The sequence below is a fragment of the Loxodonta africana genome, chromosome 3 (assembly GCF_030014295.1).
Source record: "Loxodonta africana isolate mLoxAfr1 chromosome 3, mLoxAfr1.hap2, whole genome shotgun sequence".
Taxonomy (NCBI): domain Eukaryota; kingdom Metazoa; phylum Chordata; class Mammalia; order Proboscidea; family Elephantidae; genus Loxodonta; species Loxodonta africana.
The window spans coordinates 180,999,341-181,018,881 of NC_087344.1; the positions used below are offsets into that span (position 1 = coordinate 180,999,341).

The 19,541-nt window shown below is 45.2% G+C and overlaps 2 protein-coding genes across 4 annotated transcripts; both read right to left on the reverse strand.

Annotated features, from left to right (window-relative positions):
* On the reverse strand, positions 1-3,592 carry TMOD4 (tropomodulin 4). Its single transcript, XM_023547331.2, has 9 exons — positions 3,470-3,592; positions 3,088-3,244; positions 2,690-2,806; positions 2,097-2,186; positions 1,781-1,911; positions 1,594-1,701; positions 1,059-1,202; positions 635-779; positions 1-225 (listed from the first exon to the last, which is right to left on the reverse strand). Exons 1-9 carry the CDS (start codon positions 3,590-3,592, stop codon positions 203-205), a joined length of 1,038 nt encoding a protein of 345 aa, XP_023403099.1. The 3' UTR covers positions 1-202.
* Positions 3,530-15,382, reverse strand: VPS72 (vacuolar protein sorting 72 homolog). Of its 3 annotated transcripts, none has more exons than XM_010589449.3 (7): positions 15,177-15,382; positions 11,630-11,782; positions 11,336-11,450; positions 9,843-10,019; positions 6,102-6,246; positions 4,664-4,692; positions 3,530-3,643 (listed from the first exon to the last, which is right to left on the reverse strand). In XM_010589449.3, exons 1-7 carry the CDS (start codon positions 15,291-15,293, stop codon positions 3,546-3,548), a joined length of 834 nt encoding a protein of 277 aa, XP_010587751.2. In that variant the 5' UTR covers positions 15,294-15,382; the 3' UTR covers positions 3,530-3,545. The 3 variants fall into 3 exon arrangements, with proteins under 3 accessions (XP_010587751.2, XP_023403098.1, XP_003409518.1); XM_023547330.2 differs by having other exon boundaries at positions 4,664-4,695; XM_003409470.4 differs by lacking the exons at positions 3,530-3,643; positions 4,664-4,692 and adding an exon at positions 5,217-5,761.
* Positions 15,383-19,541: the final 4,159 nt, after the last annotated feature.

Consider the following 19,541-nt stretch of genomic DNA (forward strand, 5'->3'; position numbering starts at 1 on the left):
ACCTCCCTGCCTGCTGATCCCCGGAGTATAAATAATCCCCTGGTGAACTGGCAGTAACCCTTGGGGGCTATTGCCAAGATTCCTACCCCAAAGCCCAAGGCAGGCAGAGTGGACAGAAGGGCCTTTATTTACAGGAAGGGGGATAGATAAGGATTTAAGTGTCCAGGGCTCCCAGCTCTAGTTGGTAGATGAAAAGGCAGTGTTATCTCTTCTTTTGCTGGCGACCTGTAAAGGAGGGAAAGGAAACACAAGTCTTTGTTCCATCCTCCTGCAAAGGCACTCTTCTCCTCTTCTAGGCCCTTGGACAGACTGATAAAGAAGTAGTGTCTTAAGTCACCTGACAGGCCCACACCGCATTAAGAACACAAAATAAGAAACCACACTACAGATAAAAAAAAATACCATGTCTCCAAGCAGCTATCTCTAGCTTCCTTTCTACCTCTCCACTGGTATATATTTGGGGCAGAGGGATTTTATATCTACTTCCGAATCACTCATAGGATTTGAACTTCTCATCTGAACGTCCCTTTGGCAGCACCGAGGCTGTTAGTCACTAAGCCTGCATTCGGGAGGCTCCTCCAGCTTCTGCACCTCTTGGCCCTCTCCCCCACACACCATGTCTGCAGTCACTCACGTAGTTCATTATTCCGGGTCATGGCTTGGGCTGCCCGAGCTCGTGGCCCCTGCTGTGTGAAGTGGTAGCCGAAGCGGACGATGGAGGGACACTGCTCTAGCACAGTGGCCATCTCCATCTCCACTGCATCACCAGGCCACTGGCGCTGGGGGGCGGGGGCGGAGGGGAGAGGCAGAAGCTATCAGCTACTTTCTCTGGGCTATTCACCATCCCAGACCACGGACCCCTTTGGGAGGTCAACGGGGCTTGTTTCTCCATATTGGGTGATGAAGGTGCTGACTTGGACCCCTCATAGAGACAGTGACATAGAGGAGAATTCAAACAAGATTAAATACTAAGTGAGGTAGCTGTCCCAGTGGCTGGTTCAGGAAGGGGGCTCAGTGGGTGTTAGCCAAATGCAAAGACGGAGGAAGGGAGTGCTGACCTGGTTGTCTACACGGAGCTCAGTGAGTGTGGCATTTTCCCGAACTGCCCTCAGCACAGCCATGAGCCCTGTGCTGCTAATGAAGTTGGATTCGATGTTGAGGCTCTGGAGGCTACGATTTTCACGCAACATGTCAGCCACTGCCTGGGTAGTAGGGATTTGGGTTAGGATTAGGGAGATGTTTCACAGATGACTGAAGAGAGAAAGAACAGGAGTGAGAGGGAAACATAGCTCTTTGAGTCCTTGAGGAGCTGTAAGTGGGGCTAGAGGGGAGCAGAAGGAATGGTGGGTATTAGGGAAAGCAGGTGGATGAAGTGTGTGGTGGTGGGAGTGTTACAGAGGGCTGTGGCCCTCTGGGAGGATGATCTGAGGGTTGCAAAGTTGTGAGTTGTAGGACTGAGGATAGGAGTCTCCATCCAGGCAGCCCTAAAAGAGCACGATGGGAATACACCCTTCAGCATGACCCTTTATGACAGCCCTGCCAGGGTGCATGTCAGAGTACAGGGAGAGGCTTGGGGATGTCAACTAGCCTTACATTGGCGATAGGGTCACCACTTCTTGTAGCCACCAGACTGAAGCTCCGGACGTAGGTATTTGTCTTCATTGCTGCACACAGCTCAGTTAGCATGGGTGCTGGGATGTCCTGTCAGTAGGGGAATAGGAGATAGTGGGCTAAGGAGCTGGGATATGTCAGTAGTTATTGTTTGGAGGGAGTCAAATACCTGTATATTATTGAGGTTCACCTCCTCCAGCTCCTTGTCATTGCTTCGAACCCTCTTTAGTATCTCCTCTATGTTTGTTGGATTTGGGGGCTCATCTGGCACCGGCTTATACTTGTCAGGCTGCACCACACCTGGTGGGTGAGGGTGGGAAAGGAACCCCAGCATGTCCCCCCCAGTCTCCTCCCCATTGGTTCTCTTACCACTCCTGCACTCACGTCCTCTCCCTGGTTCACGTGTTTCACCCTTTACTACCTTTGCTCAGACTGTAGGACTACCTGCCAAGAGCCTTGGGGTCACACTCCCCAAACACACTCACTGCTAATGCCTTCGGTGTTGCAGATTTCTCCGCTGCAGATGGCATCATAGTATTGCTTGTTGCTCATCAGTGTGTACATGCCCAGAATTGCTGGAGAGAGGGTAAGCAGGAGGGGCACAAGGAGTGAGAAGGGACCTGTTCAAGCATCCACCTCATTCTAAATCTGCCACCGCATCTTTAAAGCCTGACCTCTCTACTCCTCTAAAGAGGTTTCCCACCCTCCCAAGGCCCCCAGGAGTCCCTTCCATAAACTGCCCAAGGCAGTGGTTTTTAAAACATTCAGATAGGGCTAAGTGAAGTCCCTAAGGAGCCACTAGAGAATGACTCCTTCCTGATTTCAGCTAGAATAGCTCCACTTTTATTTGCTTTTATAATCCCTGTAAAATTGCCCTTGAGGTGTTAACAGTACTGAAAAAAATGAATGAATGAATGAGTAGGTAAGGAAATAAGAAAAATTAAAAAAACCACTGCCTTTGAGGCTTTCTCAGACCTCTGTGACCAGGTTCAGGGCCTTCCCCACCAGCCCTATGCCATAGCTAGGGTCTCTCTGCACCTGCTTTTCCTGTCCCCCTCAACTTCCCACAGCTGCCCACCTGCAATATCACACATTTCAGCATCTGTGGCATGGGCCAGTGCCTCCTCCAGCTCAGGCTCCAGGGTGATCTGCTCCTGTGCTGGGATTTCCCTCTTGGGCTGAATATAAGGTTTCCCTGATGAGGAGATGGAGGGTTTAGGCAGAGGGTTTTGGCCTCCAGCTTCCTTTCCTTCTCTGGGAGGTGGAATGCTAGGTCACTAGGGCACACTGCAGAGTCTGAGTCTTCTACAAGCTCAGGAATCACAAGCCCTGGGTCCCTTGATCTCTTATAAGAACTAAAGAGTGCAAGCCTGGCATGCAGGATCAGAGCTGGAAGGTGAGAGGAAAGCTGGAGCAGGGACATGTGAGAGACAGCCATTTGGGTTCTGAGACGCATGGATAGTGGGGTCCCCATACCCTTCTTCTCGCCTGTGAAGGGCACCAAGTCATCACGCTCTTTGACCTCTAGTGCCTGCTGTTCCAGGTACTGCAAAAGGGCATCTCGGTCCAGTGGCCCTGTTGGGCTCTTCTTTGTCTGATCACGTTGTCTCAGTCCAGCTGGCAGGAGCATATTCTTAGGGATGAGTTTTGGGGAGTAAGTTAGACTTCTACTTTGACATGGCGTACCTCTAGGTCTCCCTAAAATATCTCCAGGTATCTTTTCCTTGGCTTTCTTGGGACTCCAGGCTGTGTAGACAGCCCTGGTCTCAGCCACCCAGGGCCCAGTACCCTTCCCAAATGCCTGGGGACTGCCCCTGGTTCCCTGTGGATGGTCTGGACTCTCCACTGAGGCCCCTACCTCCGGGTCCATTTCCTGTAGCTCACAGTCCAGCTGCTCTAGCTCCTCGGGGCTCAAGGTCCTCAAGATCTCATCTTCATCTATGTCTCTGTATTTCTCCAGTTCCTTCAGATATGATGACATGGCGGCCCCCACCCCCTCCCCACTGTGTGGTGCTCACACAGGATTGGGAGCCTGGGGAACACAAGCAGAGTGGTTGAACAGTGGCAGAAGTACATGGATATAGTAGGGACACAAATCAGCCAGCAGGCAGAGCAAGGAACTGGATGCCTTGGAGGTTAGTTGCGGATAGGAAGTTGGAGGAAGGTTAGGTTGTTTCCAGTTAAAACCAGAACCTCCTCCTTCTTGCTTCCCCAGCTTCCAGCCACTTTAGATGGGGATCCCAGGCATCCAAGCTGGATTTGCCTTCCCACTGTATGACGGAGAAATCTTGGCAGCAACGCTCCCCTATAACCTCGCCCGTCAATGCCTCTCACCCTAGCACAGCTGCTGGGGGTCCTGCCAACACAGCTGGCCCCATGCCCAGTTCCTATTGGAAAGAAGAAGGTGGGCAGAGACCTTCAGAGAAATTCCTCCTCTCTTCCCCATAACCCAGCCTTTTTCCTAAACCAGTTAAGGAAAGCAAGGAGGATTGTGGGGGGAAAAGAGAACAGTTCTCTCGCCCTACCCCCATTTCTTCTTCTGTTATAGGGTAGCTCAAGAGTTCACTGTCTATGTTTGCTAAAATCCGAAATCCTAAGGAAAGCAAGGGCTCAGAAAGTCTGGGGGACTTCCAGGTTGGGGGAAGGCCGGTAAGACATCAGGAGAAAGGACTGAGTTCCCATAATTTGTGCCTAGCTTTGGACAAAAAGGTGACACCAACCCAATGGGTGGGAAATGTCTTCTAAATGGAATAGTTTCTCTAAAAACATTGAGAGGATTAAGCTTGCACAAGCTTTTACAATATGACAAATACAAGCTGTACGTACCATGTTAAATATGAAAGCACCACAAAATGTGAAACACACTGACAACGTAAACGACATAGACAGGACAGGACGGACAGTGACAGAAACACACTGAGCGACAGAGACAGGGGCACACTCCATACCATTCCCAAATGGAGCCATTCTTTTCCCATCTCCCACCAGGCTCTGACCCATAAGCCCCCTGCCTTCCCCACCTACCAGTTCTGATGGCCACCTCCCTTCTCACCTCCCCTTCCGCTGGTCGGTCTGTTTGTTCTGCTGGAGCACGGTCCAGCAGCAGGAGGAGCCCAGTGCCGGGGGAGAGGGTGGGGGAAAAGTGAGCTCAGCGTTTTATTATTTTAGCTCCGGCCAGGTGGGGGGTAGTGGGAGATCACATATACACAGCCCCCATACCCTGCCCAGCCCTGAGAGCCTCTAGTGGCCACTAACAGACACGGCATCTCCTCCCCGTCTCTTCATACAAGCCCAAGTCCTAGACGTGAGTTGTAATAATCAGGGTTACTACTTATTTGGTGCTTGCTATGTTTTTTTTATGTTCAAAACAGTTTTCTGAGGGATATAAAGGTAAATATAAGGATTTTGTTTTGGTGTCTAATTTTAAGGCACTTACAGTCTAGTTGGAGGAGAACTCTACAATTAAAAAAGAATAGCTCATAATAAATACTTTATATCAAACAAATAAAAAGACCAGCATATACTCAGACATTGACAAATACTTCTTAATCCCAACCCTATAGGAGATACCAGACAAAAGTGATCAATCTATTTTATTAGATTAAAAAACACAACACCAGCAGGAACTGGGGGGAAAGAAATATAGACGAGAAGAAGTTTGGGTAAAGAAAGATCAGAGATGACAGAGGAGAAGCAAGGAGGGGAGAGGGAATGTCAAGACACCCAAGTTGGGAGGAAAGGGGTTTCTAAGGATTAGACATCTCTTCATTTGATGACGATCTTTTGACGTAAGGCTCGGGGCCCAGGGCCAGGGAGGGGCTCAGAAGGTGGTGGGCCAGGGCCCAGGGCTGAGGCAGTTGGGAGTCCGTGGGCAGTGATGTACTTCTTGTAGGCCTCACGGATGATCTTGAAGGCTCGGGCAGTAGCATAGGGTATGTCTGTAACAGGGTCCCGGTATAGGGCTGGGCGATGGGTCACTGGGCAGACTTCCCGAACAGGGACCTTTGGAGGTCGCCCTTGGGGGAACCATTCCTCAAATGTTGCATCATCACTAAAAGTGATGAAGGTACGTGAGCAGCGGGCAGGGGGGATGATGGGTCCAGTCCCAGCATGGGAAGTCAATGCAGAAGCTGTGGGAGCAGGATCAAGTCTGAGGGCAAAAGACAGAGAAAAACACAAATAAGGAGCTGAGCAGAGAAGATAACAAATCCAGAAAGAAAGGAGAGGTCAGGAAAGAGAAAAAGGAGGTGGAATGACAGAGAACAGTCTGAGAGAACCTATTAAGTAATAGACAGGGAAAAAGAAAGCTGAGCTGGAAGGAAAAACAGGAAAGAGGAAGAAGAGAAAGAAATAAGGAGTTAAAGGAAGGAATCTGAAAGATAACCAAGTGTTATGGAGGACTGCGTGAGGAAGGCAAGTGAAATGCGGCTAAGAGAATACTAGCTGAATAGAGAAGGGGAACCTCTCTTTTCCCCCTGAGAGTCACTCACCCTTCTACATCGACATTCTCTTCCTTGGGGCCAGGCTCCCCAACAAGCGGCACTGTCACAGAATGATAGGTGATTATGGGCCCAGGGCACTTTCGTTTCTTGTGAACCTGCTTCTTTTTGTCAGCCTCAAGCCGCTCATATGTCTCTTCAGGGTAAAGGAAGGAATGAAGAATGGTCAGCATTTCCCCTCTTCCCACCCCTAAGTCCTGTTCCATGATCTTAATTATCTCCTTGGCTCTAGCCACTATCCAAGTCAACTATCCAAAGTCCCCTAAGCTCCCCAGCACCTCCCATTTCATAACTTTTCTGCTTGACATTCTTGACATCCTCTCTGCTCTTCACATCTCAAGTAATTAGTTCCTCACCCACTCAGAAGTGTAGCACATCAGAGGTGGAAGGAACTCCTTGATGATAAGCCTGTTTGTTCCCCCACAGAGGTACTAGAATCTCCTCTACAAATGCCCTATCAACTCACTCCCTCCCAGGCAGCTCGTTGCATCTTTAGGCATCTCTAGTCATTACACAGTTCTTTGTCATATTGAGCTGAAATATACTTGCTGATGACATTGTTTTACCCTTTAAGGCCATAAAGGACACATGACAATCCTATAAATCCACATGACAATCCTATAAATAGTTGAAATTAGTGTCCCCATCTCCACTGAGTCCTCCCTTGGCTGATCCCAAGCCCCATTTCATTGACCCGTTTCTCAATAGACATAGTTTGAGCCACTCCCTTCTTTTACCACCACTGGGCCTAGTACACGCTTCTATTACTGTCCTTATCACAGTCTATGGCAGAGGCTGCAAACTTGCAGCTCGCTTAAGTGTTTATATTTGATCTATATAGTGTTTTAGAGAAAAACGTGAATTAGTTGTTAACATTTAAAAATTAGGTAATTACATTTAAATTTAGAGATTTTCTGGTTCTTCTTGAAAAATAAGAAAAGCTGGCAACCCTGGGCCTGCATTCTCACACTGCAACAACTAGCTGAGCTGAGTAACAGTTCTTCCTTTCAGGCACCCTCCTCCAATTCACCACAACCCTCCTGGATACACTATTTATGTTAGCTGCTTGCACTCTGTGACACTGTTCTACGGCAATTTGTTGTTGGTCATATGTCTCCTCCTTAAGGGCAGTGACTGTGACTCAGGGTCAAGCAGCACTCTGCACATTACAGGACTCAATAAATACGTGTTAATGAATAAATAGATCAAAATATTCCTGGTCCTTTCCTCTGAATGAACTCCAAATTTCTGTGTTCTTCTTAAACGTTTGTATGAACACAATCCTCTATACATAAAGTCTGACAAAAACAAGAGTCCCTCTATAAACCAGTGACTTAACGTTTTTTGTACCTGAATTCTGGTTGGTAATAATGCTTTCTCTCCCCCAACTCAGCCTCCAACTCCCCCCCCACCCCCGCTTCTCTGTAACACTTTCTTTACCCTTTGCAACTCCTGCTTTATAATCAGCACACTCACCTATACCCTCCAGCTCCTCACTCAGCATTCCTTCCACAACTTGTCTAAACTGACAACTGGTGACTGCTAAGGCCACCACTCTCCCATGGTCCTCTGGTGGAGGCTGCTTTTCCCTCACATCCCACCCATGATATGCCTGTGTCCTACGGGCCCCACACTGCAGCTTTCAGATCACTACTCCTCCACCCATCTACAAACTCCCTTCTCTTCTGAGACCTTTGTCAACAGTCTACGTTACCTTTCTCCCTCTTAGTCACAGTCACTCCCTCACTCACTGAAGACTTTGGCACTAGTTTCCACTCCTCCTCTCCACCCCAAGTCCTATCATCTTAGGTCACCCTGGTGACTACAAAGTCCACATGGGTAGCCCCTTCAACACCCCATCCCCAGTTTCCTTACCACCCACTCTCTAACAATCTTCTTGTCCATGACACTTCAGTTCCTCCCATTCTGCTATAGCTACAGCCTAGACTGTCACTGTCTAAAAGTGCCCCAGCTCTGCAATGTTAAAATTATACATCCTAGGCTCTGATCACAACATCCTATCCTTCTGGTCTGTTTGCTCCACTGTGCCAGATAGCCCAGCTCCTCTACTTCAGTACCTCTAGTACATGACCCCTCTTCATTCTTCCTATCCACCAGGCCCCACCCCCAGCCTTCACTTTCCTTTTAAATCCAGCTTCAATTCCTCAATCTATCATTTCAGTCATTCTCTTGCCAATGACCTAAACTCCTGCCCATATTTTGCTTGCTGAGTGTTACTGGAGAACAATTACACAACAGGTGTTATGGATTGAATTGTGTCCCCCCAAAATATGTGCTATAATTTCTAACTTCAACCTCTATGCCTGAGGTTATAATTCCATTTGGGAATGGGTTGTTTTGTTATGTTAATGAGGCATATGGCTTGAGTCAATCTCTTTTGAGATACAAGAGATTAAATAAGCAAGCGAGAGAAGCAGAGATGGGGAAAGAGAGATGCCAAGCCACGTGAAGACTGCCTAGGAGTAGAAGCTTATAGACAAGGACCTTCCTCTGGAGCCGAGAGAGAGAGCGCCTTCCCCTGTAGCCGGCACCCTGAATTCAGACTTCTAGCCTCCTCAACTGTGAAAAAATAAATTTCTGTTTGTTAAAACCATCCACTTGTGGTATTTGTTATCGCAGCACTAGGTAACTAAAAAAACAGGGTAGACTGGTATCATCAAAATTTACTGTCACAAACTCAACAAGTGCACCAACACTGCCAGATAATCCTATCTCAACAACTATTGAAATACTTCGCTCTCAAACTTCCAACCTCACCCAACACCTGACAGGAGACATCACACATCAGATGAGAACCACTACAGGGTCCTGCTCTGGATTTCCAAACCGACACCTATCAGCACCCATCTTTTCTCCCTTCTCTCAGTGTATCTTAGGCCAAACTCACCAAGTATGCTCTAGCTCCCAGCCCTGTCTCCCACTTTCTCCATAACTACACTATTAATTATCCCTTCTTTTTTCAAACTCTTTCAGTTGTTTCTCACCAAAGATATTTCAACAAAACAAACAAAAACAACTCTACATTGACCCCAGGTTCTCCTACAGTTTCTATCCTTTCTTCTACCCTTCACAGCCCACTTCAATATGGGTAGGTCCACGAAAAGTGCTTCCTAAGTCACCTCTGACCTTTATGTCACCAAAACCAATAGGCACTTCTCAGTTCTCTTAATCTGTGTCTCAACAGAATTCAACAAAGTTACTCACTCTTGAAATATTCTTTCCTCAGCAGCCTACAAACTCTCCTGAATTCTCCAACTCCCTGGTCATTCTTCCACAGCTGTATACCCAATAGCACACAAACTGAAGAGATTTCCAAGAATAATTTTTAAAGCAATTTATCTTATGGACTACTGAATTTCCAATTCTTATGGAAGGTAGGCATCGTTATCTTGTTTTGTGAACAAGGAAAGCAAGATACAAGTAGGTTATGTAATTTGTCTTCAGTTTTATAGCAAGTGAACAGCAGACCCAGGATCTGAAATCAGTTCTATATGACTCTTATTTTATGCCAAGTACCTCCATATTGCTTGTTCTTCAGAGCACTCACAACTGCCTAGTCCCTGGTTCCCAATCACCTACTCTCGCATTTCTTTCTCCTGATTTCCTAGTCCCAAAACTCTATTGCTCTGGTTCTTCTAGTGTTTCAGGTCTCACAGCTTTTCTTAATGCCCTCCGCCCCACTACCCGTTGTTCCTGAAATCACGGACTGACCCAGTGAACGCAGGTTGAGCTCCTCTGTGATCTTGGCCTCCCTAAGCAGCTCCTCCTGGGTCAGTGGGCGCTCATAGTGGGGCCCCTTTCGCCGCCGTGACTGGCCCTGCCTTTCCTGTACCCGAAGGAACGTTTGTCGTGTATGCTCAGCTGTAGACTGACGCATGGACTTCCGACCTGAGAAGAGAATCAGATAGGAAGAAGTCTTTGAAATCATGAGCTTTTTTTTTTTAAGCTTTTTATTTGGAAATTATTTCAAACTTACAAAAAGTTGCAAGAATAGTACAAAGAACATCCATGTGCCCTTTGCCCAGACCACCTACTATAAACATTCTGTCTCATTTGCTTGCTTTTTTTTTTTAACCACCTTAAGTTGCACACATCGTAGCTCTTTACCTGTAAACACTTCAGTGTGTATTTCCTAAGAATAAGGATATTCTTTATATAACTAGAATACAGCTATCAACTTCAGTAAACTTCACACCAATATATTACTTAAATCTATCATCCATATTCCAATTTTGTCAGTTGACCCATTATTGTCCCTTACAGCATTTTTACTGCCTGCAGTACAGGATCCAGTCTAAGATCATGTGTTACATTTGGTTATCTCATCTTTTTAGTCTCCTCAAATCTGCAACAGTTTCTAAGCCTTTGTCTTTTATGACACATAATCACCTCCTTTAAAGAAAGCCACTTAAATTTGCAGTTCGTCGCTCTCTTTGTAACTAGTCAAGAGGCTTCCCCTTGAAAAATGTTACACTAACAGCTTGATTAATCATACTAATAGAAGGGAACAGATCAACAGATGTTTCAAATATTAATTTTTACTAGCTTGAAAATGCTTAAATTTTTTCCTCAATGATAAAAGATTTATCCTCCTGTGTTTTGCTTAAACTGGTATTAAAAATAATTAGTAATCTCTTAACTTTAGAAGAGCATTCCAAAAATAATCTGAATGGCAAAAAAAAACTAGTCTGAGATAAACTTATGCAGATATTCCAGAAATGGATAATTGAGAATTAGCTAATTTGTTCTTACATGTGTATCTATGGACTACATGTACTTATTTATTTATTTGCCTCACAAATTGGGCTGTAAATCCTCTATAAAAATTCTTTTTTATACTGATACCAATAACCCGTTCCCGTCGAGTCGATTCCGACCCATAGCGACCCTATAAGACAGAGTAGAACTGCCCCATAGAGTTTCCAAGGAGTGCCTAGTGGATTCTAACTGCCGACCTTTTGGTTAGCAGCCATAAACTACTATGCCACCAGGGCTTCTTTTATACTGACACTAAACCCTTAATATAAGGCTTAGCATCCTGGGGACATTTAGGAAATTCCATACTTATAGTACTGATAGTTATCAGATGCTGAGTCCTCCTATCACCTGTCCTCTAGTCCTAGAAGTAAACAGGATTACCTCTTCCCCAAGTCAGTCTGTGGGAAGACTGCTCACCCCACCACCCCCCAAAAATCCCCACTCACTGTCTGAGCCATCATCCTGTAGTTCTAGTGGCAGCAGTGCTTTCTCTTCTCGGGTCTTTTGAGAGCTACCAGCTGGGGTGCTCACCTTCCGAGGCCTCAAGCTCTTGAGAGGCTCCTAGGGACAAATTGGCATCAGAGACCAGAGAAGAGAAGAGAAAGGGAGGAAGAGGATTAGAATCTTAAGAACAGAAAACTAGTATTGTAGCAAATGGGACTGCTGTGGGGACTACTGGGTCCTGATGAAGGGGAGAACAGGAACTGAGAGGTCCAAAAAAACCAGGAATCCTTCTGTACCTTATAGGCCTTGGTGACTATTCGGCGCTTCCTTCTTGGCTCTTCTGCTTCTCCATCACTGGATGGTTCATCCCCTTCATCGATGTCAAAGTCAGAGTCCACCTCATCCTCTGTGTCTGACTGGTCCCCTTGATACTCATCATCTCCTGATTCCTGAGGGGACAGGGAAATGAGGGCTGGCTGGCACTAGAGATATCAATGCCCCTTCAGAAGAAACAGAATCTCTTCATTTTCCTGCTAAGGGTTGGCCCACACTACTTCCCAACCCAGTTCTTCATTTCGTTGGGCAAGAAGCCTTCCTAACTGATGGCCACTGGCTCCAGTACCACGCCCTTCTAATAATAATTGACTGCCCTTTACCTATATCACACTGTGTTAAGCGCTGGAGAACACAGGGATATGGTTTGGTCTCTTTTTCAGGGGGATCACAGTCTACTGGAGGACAGGACATAATTATAAAAAGAAAAGTTTTAATGCAAGGCAACACATAAAATAACAATTGGCAATAAAATGTTACAGGGATTCAGAGGAAGGCTTGCTATGGGCTGGTGGTATGGGAAAGTCTACACTAATAGACTTTAATCCTTTAGACCACGTGTCAGCAAACTTTTTCTGTAACGGGCCAAATAGAAACAAGTGGTGGGACAGATTTGTTCTGCAGGCCATAGTTTTGTTGAACTCTGCTTTAGGTTCTAAAGGATGAAGAGGCCTTGAGCCATGGTTTAAAATAATGGTAGTATTTAAGACAGCCAAAGAAAAGAAGGAATCATGAGCGGATGGAATAACAGAAACAAAGGTACAGAAGCAGGAATTTGTAAAGCATGTTTATGGAATAAGGATTTAGACCTAAGTAGAGCAGAGAGTTTGTCTCTGGCAAGAAGCCTTCCTAGCTGAAGGCCTTTGAATCTGGCACAGTCAACCTCCTTCCAACATTAACTGATTGCCCTTCAGTATTTTACGATTTGAAAAGACAGCTGCATTCAGTCTATAGAGAAGCTTATATGTCAGGCATGACTTTAATATGCAGGCCAATGATTCTCAATCTTCTTCCTCCCCTTATTTGTCCTAGCACTATTACCACTGTTGAGGTAAACTAACATCACTGAGAGAAATGTCTCATTTCTCAGGTGTGCTGGGAGAGACAAACAGTTGGGTACTACTACTATGGGTAATGGGGAATGTGGAAGATTTGGGAGAGGCGAAAACAGCGTGACAAAGGAGTGTTTCAAAAAGCTCTGGAGGTGGTTAGATGGGCTGAAGTAGAGCTTGGAATACAGCCTAAGCCTGAGATGATGCAGGTTAGGGCTAGAGTGGGAGCCACCACGGAAAGGGAAGAGAAAAAAGCACTTGGGAGAGGGGAACTCAACTGGGCTGGGCAGCACCTCAAACATGTGGCTCTCTCTTCAATCAGTGGTACAGATTGATGGGCTAATCTTGGTACACATGCTACCAAAGCAAGCAAATAACACTGACGGGTGACACTCCAAGCCGGCCAGAGTTCAGTCTTGCAGTGATGACCATCATTTCCTCCCAACTGAAGTTTGTGAAAGACGGCCTCAGAGCACATTAATCCTCTCAGCTCTAACCGGTATTAAGTCGTATCACTAGAGGGTAGTAGTTCAACTACACATTAGCTTAGTGCTCAACCGAAGTGCTTTCACTAAATCATGAGTTTACTATTACTCTTTTGGTTTTTAATGACGGTCATTAATAGGCATGACTAGATAAGAAAATGTTTTTATACCCATAAAACCACTATTACTTAATATACTTTATAAAAAATGGAATGATAAATTTTTCCTGGAATTTAATGCTGAGTAAGTTTGTCTCTTTTGATGGAAGTACTTACATGCTTCTTTCTTATTAAAAAAAAAAGAAAGAGAGAAATTCAGGATTTAGCTGTCAAGAAGCTCATAGCTAAATTTAATATCAACTGCTATTACCATTTTAGCATAGGCTCCTGGTACAATTATCTGATCTGTCTCTATTTTTACTGTTCCTACTTTTTGTTTATATAATAAGCCTTCTTAATTAAATCCTTTTTGGAAGCATGAAGGGTACATATTAAATAACTACTCATAAAATGACAGGAATAGGAAAATGGGCTGAGGGGAATTGGCCTTGGAGGAGGGATGAGAAAGTTCTATTTTAAACTACTTGGTTAAGGCTGTGTAAGTATGACTCCTAATCAGTCCCTAAGTCTATGGATTCTATTTCCTTACTTTCTCTTGAATCCTCCTGTCCATGTTTCTCCCTCCCACAGCCACAACTTCCAGTTTAGACCACTATTATCTCTTGCCTGGATTTTTGCAACTGCCTAATCTGGTTTCTTTGTTTCTAGTCTTGTCCCCTTCAAACTATTCCCCTCACACAGAGTACTCTTTCTAAAGTATAAATCTGACTATGGAACTTGGATGAAGTGTCTCACTCTAAAGAAAAAAACTCCTTAATTTGGCTCACAATGCCCCCTATATGATCTGGCCCATGCCTATTTCCTCCAGCCTTTCCAATCTTTATTCTTCTTCATCCTCTGGAAAATGGGGTAGACTTGGGGGTTCCCAGACAAGACCTGAATCTCAGTGCTTTTACACACTCTTCCTTACCCCCTCCAGTGTACTGATTGGTCCCCTCCCCCAGCTCCCAGCCCTACAGCTCTTCAACCAGCCAAAGTCTACTCTTAATACTGTCTTCAGCTTAAACATCATCTCTCCTTGGATGGCTATGCTGACCACAACTCTGGCTCCCATGGGTTACCATAGCATCCTATGTTTACCTCTTATTTTCCTGCTTATCACACAATATTTTAACTGCCTGTTAACCCAACTAGTTCTCCCATGCAGGTATGAAATGTTAAGGACAGTGTTTTTAATACTCTGTTTTCTTAGAGGCTATTACAGTGCCTGGGATGCTCTGGGTGCTCAATGATATTTAATAAATGGATTTGGTCAATAAAAATCTAAGGAGTGACATTAGACATATACTGTTGAGCAAAACAGACTATCTCTAAACTTGTAGAGCTTACAACCTAATAGGAAAATATAAACAAATAAGTAAACCAAATCCAATTACAAATTGAAATATGTCCTATGAATGCAACAAATGGGGACACTTTTTTAGGTCAAAGAAGAGTTACCTAAGGAGACATTTACAGTGAGACTTGAAGCCTGAAAAAAGGAATGTGCTAAGCCCCTCTAGCTTTTGGAGAGATTACTTTCTACATGTCAGTTAAATAACCAGGCAGTTGGCCAACGAGTATATACCGAATGACTACGATGTGCCTTGCATGGGGTGAGAGATGCAGCTAGAGAAATACACAGTAGGTTTCTCCCACACTCTGCTGTCTCCCTCCAGAGAGCCTCTCCACCCCTGACTCCCTTCAGCCCTGTCCAGGGCTCTGTTCTCTAGGACTCCACTGTGTATCCCCAGACTCTCTCACCCCGTCTCAAGTATCTGCGTCCAGGACTCCTCTCTATTCCCGTTCCCTTCTTCTTTGGCAGGACTCCTCTTTTCGTTTTCTCCCCTCCCTCTACCTGGGCCCGGCTCTTGCCTCTGTGAAACCCCCATAAGTCGTCTGGTAGAACTCATCTTCCTCCTCGGCCTCTAGAAGCCCAGAAAGCCGGTTCCCGGCGGTCTTCCGCGGGGCTCGGCCCCCAGCCAAACTCATACCGCGCACCGAGAGTACGCCGCCGCCTGCGGCCCCTCACCCAGCTCGGGTCTCGGAGCTCGGCGCTTGACACCACTACCTGCGTGTGACCGATGCAACGGAAGCGGGGCGTCTACAGGCAGAAGCAGCAGAGCGTCGAGGGCCTCCAGCCTTCTTTACTCTTCAGCCCCGCCCACTACTGCGCAGAGCCTCTGGTACCCCTGCCTTATCCCGCAGGGGCTTCGGCTGTGGGAAGCATGCCATCCCTGGCGCTGAGAGCCTTTCTACCGTAAGTCCAGAATTTGCGAGTCGAACAGTTTCCTTTTAGAAGAGGTCATTGTCCCCCTGCTCCAGTCCGTTTTCCGCTCTGCTGCTAGTAAGAAACTTTCTAAAAACTTGTACGTGACTTTGCCACTCTTCTGCTCAAAACCTTCAATGGCTCTCCATCTTCCACAGGATAGAGTCTAAGCTCCTCGAGGCAGAACAGTATTGTGATTAAGAGCACAGTTTTAGAGCCTACTAAACCTGAGTTCGAATGTGAGCTTTAAGGTCTTCCAGCTGTGTGACCTTACCTCTTTGAATCTCATTTCCTCATCTGTAAAATGGGGCTAATAATACCTTTTAAGGCTGTTGTGAAGATTAAAAAGTATACTTATTAACTGATTAGCACAATTTTAGTCCGCACATGGTAGATGTTTAGTAGATGATCACTACTATTAATGTGCCATTCAAGAGCCTTCCTAACTTACCCTCTCCTTGCTTTTTTAATCTCACTTCTGCCACATCTCCATGTATATCCAGCATCACTCCCTTGAACCCAATTCTCTGTTATACCTCCAAGCTTCTTCTTCTTAGAATCCCTGTCCTACACATGAGACCGTGTTGGTATCTCCTGTCTGGAGAGGAGATGAGAGGGCAGAGGGGGCCAGAAGCTGCCCGAACGGACACGAAGACAGACGGTGGAGGGAAGAAGTGTGCTGTCTCATTAGGCAGAGAGTAATTAGGAGTGTACAGAAAGGTGTATAAATTTTTATATGACAGACTGACTTGATTTGTAAACTTTCACTTAAAACACAATAAAAATTATTTAAAAAAATTCCTGTCCTTTCTTGTCTACCTGGAAACATTCTTACTCTATAGGGGAGTCAGGAGTACTGAAGGAAGAAGTCCAAGTTGCTGTGAAGGCATTGGCGAAAAACAGGGCTCCAGGAATTGGTGGAATATCAATTGAGATGTTTCAACAAACAGATGAAGCACTGGAGGTGTTCACTCGTCTATGCCAAGAAATATGGAAGACAACTTCCTGGCCAACTGACTGGAAGAGATCCATATTTATGCCTGTTCCCAAGAAAGGCGATCCAACCAAATGTGGAAATTATAGAACAATATCATTAACATTACACGCAAGCAGAATTTTACTGAAGATCATTCAAAAACGGCTGCAGCAGTATATCCACAGGGGACTGCCAGAAATTCAGGCTGATTTCAGAAGAGGACGTGGAACCAGGGATATCATTGCTGATGTCAGATGGATCCTGGCTGAAAGCAGAGAATACCAGAAGGATGTTTACGTGTGTTTTATTGACTATAAAAAGGCATTCGACTGTGTGGGTCATAATAGATTATGGATAACATTGAGAAGAATGGGAATTCCAGAACACTTAATTGTGCTCATGAGGAACCTTTACATACATAGATCAAGAGGCAGTTGTTCAGACAGAATAAGGGGATACTGATTGGTTTAAAGTCAAGAAAGGGTGCATCAGGGTTGTATTCTTTCACCATACCTATTCAATCTGTATGCTGAGCAAATAATCCGAGAAGCTGGACTAAATGAAGAACAGGTCATCAGGTTTGGAGGAAGACTCATTAACAACCTGTGTTATGCAGATGATACAACCTTGCTTGCTGAAAGTGAAGAGGACTTGAAGCACTTACTAATGAAGATCAAAGACCACACCGTTCAGTATGGATTGCACCTCAACATAAAGAAAACAAAAATCCTCACAACTGGACCAATGAGCAACATCATAATAAAGGGAGAAAAGATCGAAGTTGTCAAGGATTTCATTTTACTTGGATCCACAATCAACAGCCATGGAAGCAGTAGTCAAGAAATCAAAAGACGCATTGCATTGCGTAAATCTGCTGCAAAGGACCTCTTTAAAATGTTGAAAAGCAAAGGTGTCACCCTGAAGACTAAGGTGCGCCTGACCCAAGCCATGGTATTTTCAATCTCATCATATACATGTGTAAGCTGAACCAATGAATAAGGAAGACCAAAGAAAAATTGATGCCTTTGAATTGCGGTGTTGGTGAAGAATGTTGACTATACCGTGGACTGCCAAAAGAATGAACAAGTCTGTCTTGGAAGAAGTACAACCAGAATGCTTATTAGAAGCATGGATGGTGAGACTGCGTCTTACATACTTTGGATGTGTTGTCAGGAGGGATCAGTCCCTAAAGAAGGACATCATACTTGGTAAAGTACGGGGTCAGCGGAAAAGAGGAAGACCCTCAACGAGGTGGACTGACACAGTGGCTGCAACGTAACAACGATTGTGAGAATGGCGCAGGACCGGGCAGTGTTTTGTTCTGTTGTGCATAGGGTCGCTATGAGTCGAAACCGACTCGACGGCAACAACATAGGGCAGTCAAGTCTTTCCTCACATCCATTCCTCTCGTTCCAGGCACAGTTCCCATAACTATGGCGATCATGCCTCCTGGAGTCTCTGGAATAGTTTCAATTTATTTTGTGACATTTTCAGAATTCTGTGTCTACTTCTGTTCCCATTTTTCATCCTGAAAATGTAGTTGTCAAACCATAGCACTTGTACATAACTCCATGATGAGACCTTTTGTTGTAACGATTTGGGTGTCTGTCTCCTTTATTAGTTTATGATCTTTTTAAGGGCAGGGACTTTATCTTCATCTCTTATACCAGGAACTTTCATACTGCCTGGGGCAGTTGTGGCTAAATAATGTACATTGAATGATGGAATTAGCATATTACAAATGGAATGAATTAGTACCTGTGCTCTTATTCTTGCCTCTGTGTTGCTTTTGCCAGCCACCAGCCATTCCATTCTGACTTTAGGAACTGTACTAAGACATAAAGGAAGCTTTTCTAAAGCTGTGTGTTTGTGTGTATGTCTTCCTGGCCATATTTTGTGGCCACCACATTGCGCCTTTTCCTAAAGTATATATTGGTGAACTCCCTTTTTCACTTCCTTGGGGGCACCAAGCCAACTTGTCCTGCCCTGCCCCTGCATCCACACCCTGCCACGTCACCCCAGTTTTGCTATGCCAGGAATGTTACTGCCCTCTATGACTCAGAGGGCACCCTGGGGATGGAGTGGGAGTGGGGACAGAGACAAGGTTTGGGGGTGGGCGTGAGATGCCTACTTCTTAAATACCCCTAGCTCCACTTCTTGAATTTTGCCTTCATCCATTCATATATTCAGGAGGTATGTATTGGGTACCTACTCTGTTCCAGATGTTTGAGATATTAAAATTGACGTCATCTTTGTCCTGAAGGGTTCATAGTCCTATTAGGGAGACAAATAGGTACACAAACTGACATAATACAAGGTGGTAGGTATCTAATAGTAACCATTTTCTGGTACATAAAGCAGAAACTAAGACTCTTAAGAAGCCACCAAACAGGGGTGTCTTCTTTCAGGATGGCTGAAGTCAAATTCACCCCTTCATCCAAGTGACAGATCAGATCCCTTTGTTTGACCTCCTGCCCTGGTAACTTAGGGCTTTATTGGTCTTTTTCCAATTTTTAAATCAGAAACAGCTTTACCTCTATACCAGCTGATAGCTAAAATAACTCAGGAAATGGTAGCAACTCCATGCTTTATATGGAAACGGAGATAATCAATAAATATTGAACACCCACTATGAGCCCAATCCTGAGCTAGGCAGTGTGCCCCCACACAGTCCCTGTACTGTTTAGTTGGGTGGAGGGTATAGAATTAAAAAAAAAAAGAATTAGGCATCATAAAATACTTCAACACTGCACAATTCCACTGCTGTGAAGTTACCAATGTCAATCCAATCCTTTGAAGTAGTTGTCTACTTTCATACCCCAAAGAGGAAGAATAATCCAGCAGGTGGCAGCAGGGAAACAATCTTGGATCTAGTAGGGGAAGGATAGATAGAAGGGGATATTCTATGGACATTCGGGTCCTAGATTCCTTCAAAAACCCGGAATATCTGGATAGAATAACTAGGCCCCATCTTGAGGGCTATAAAACTTATACG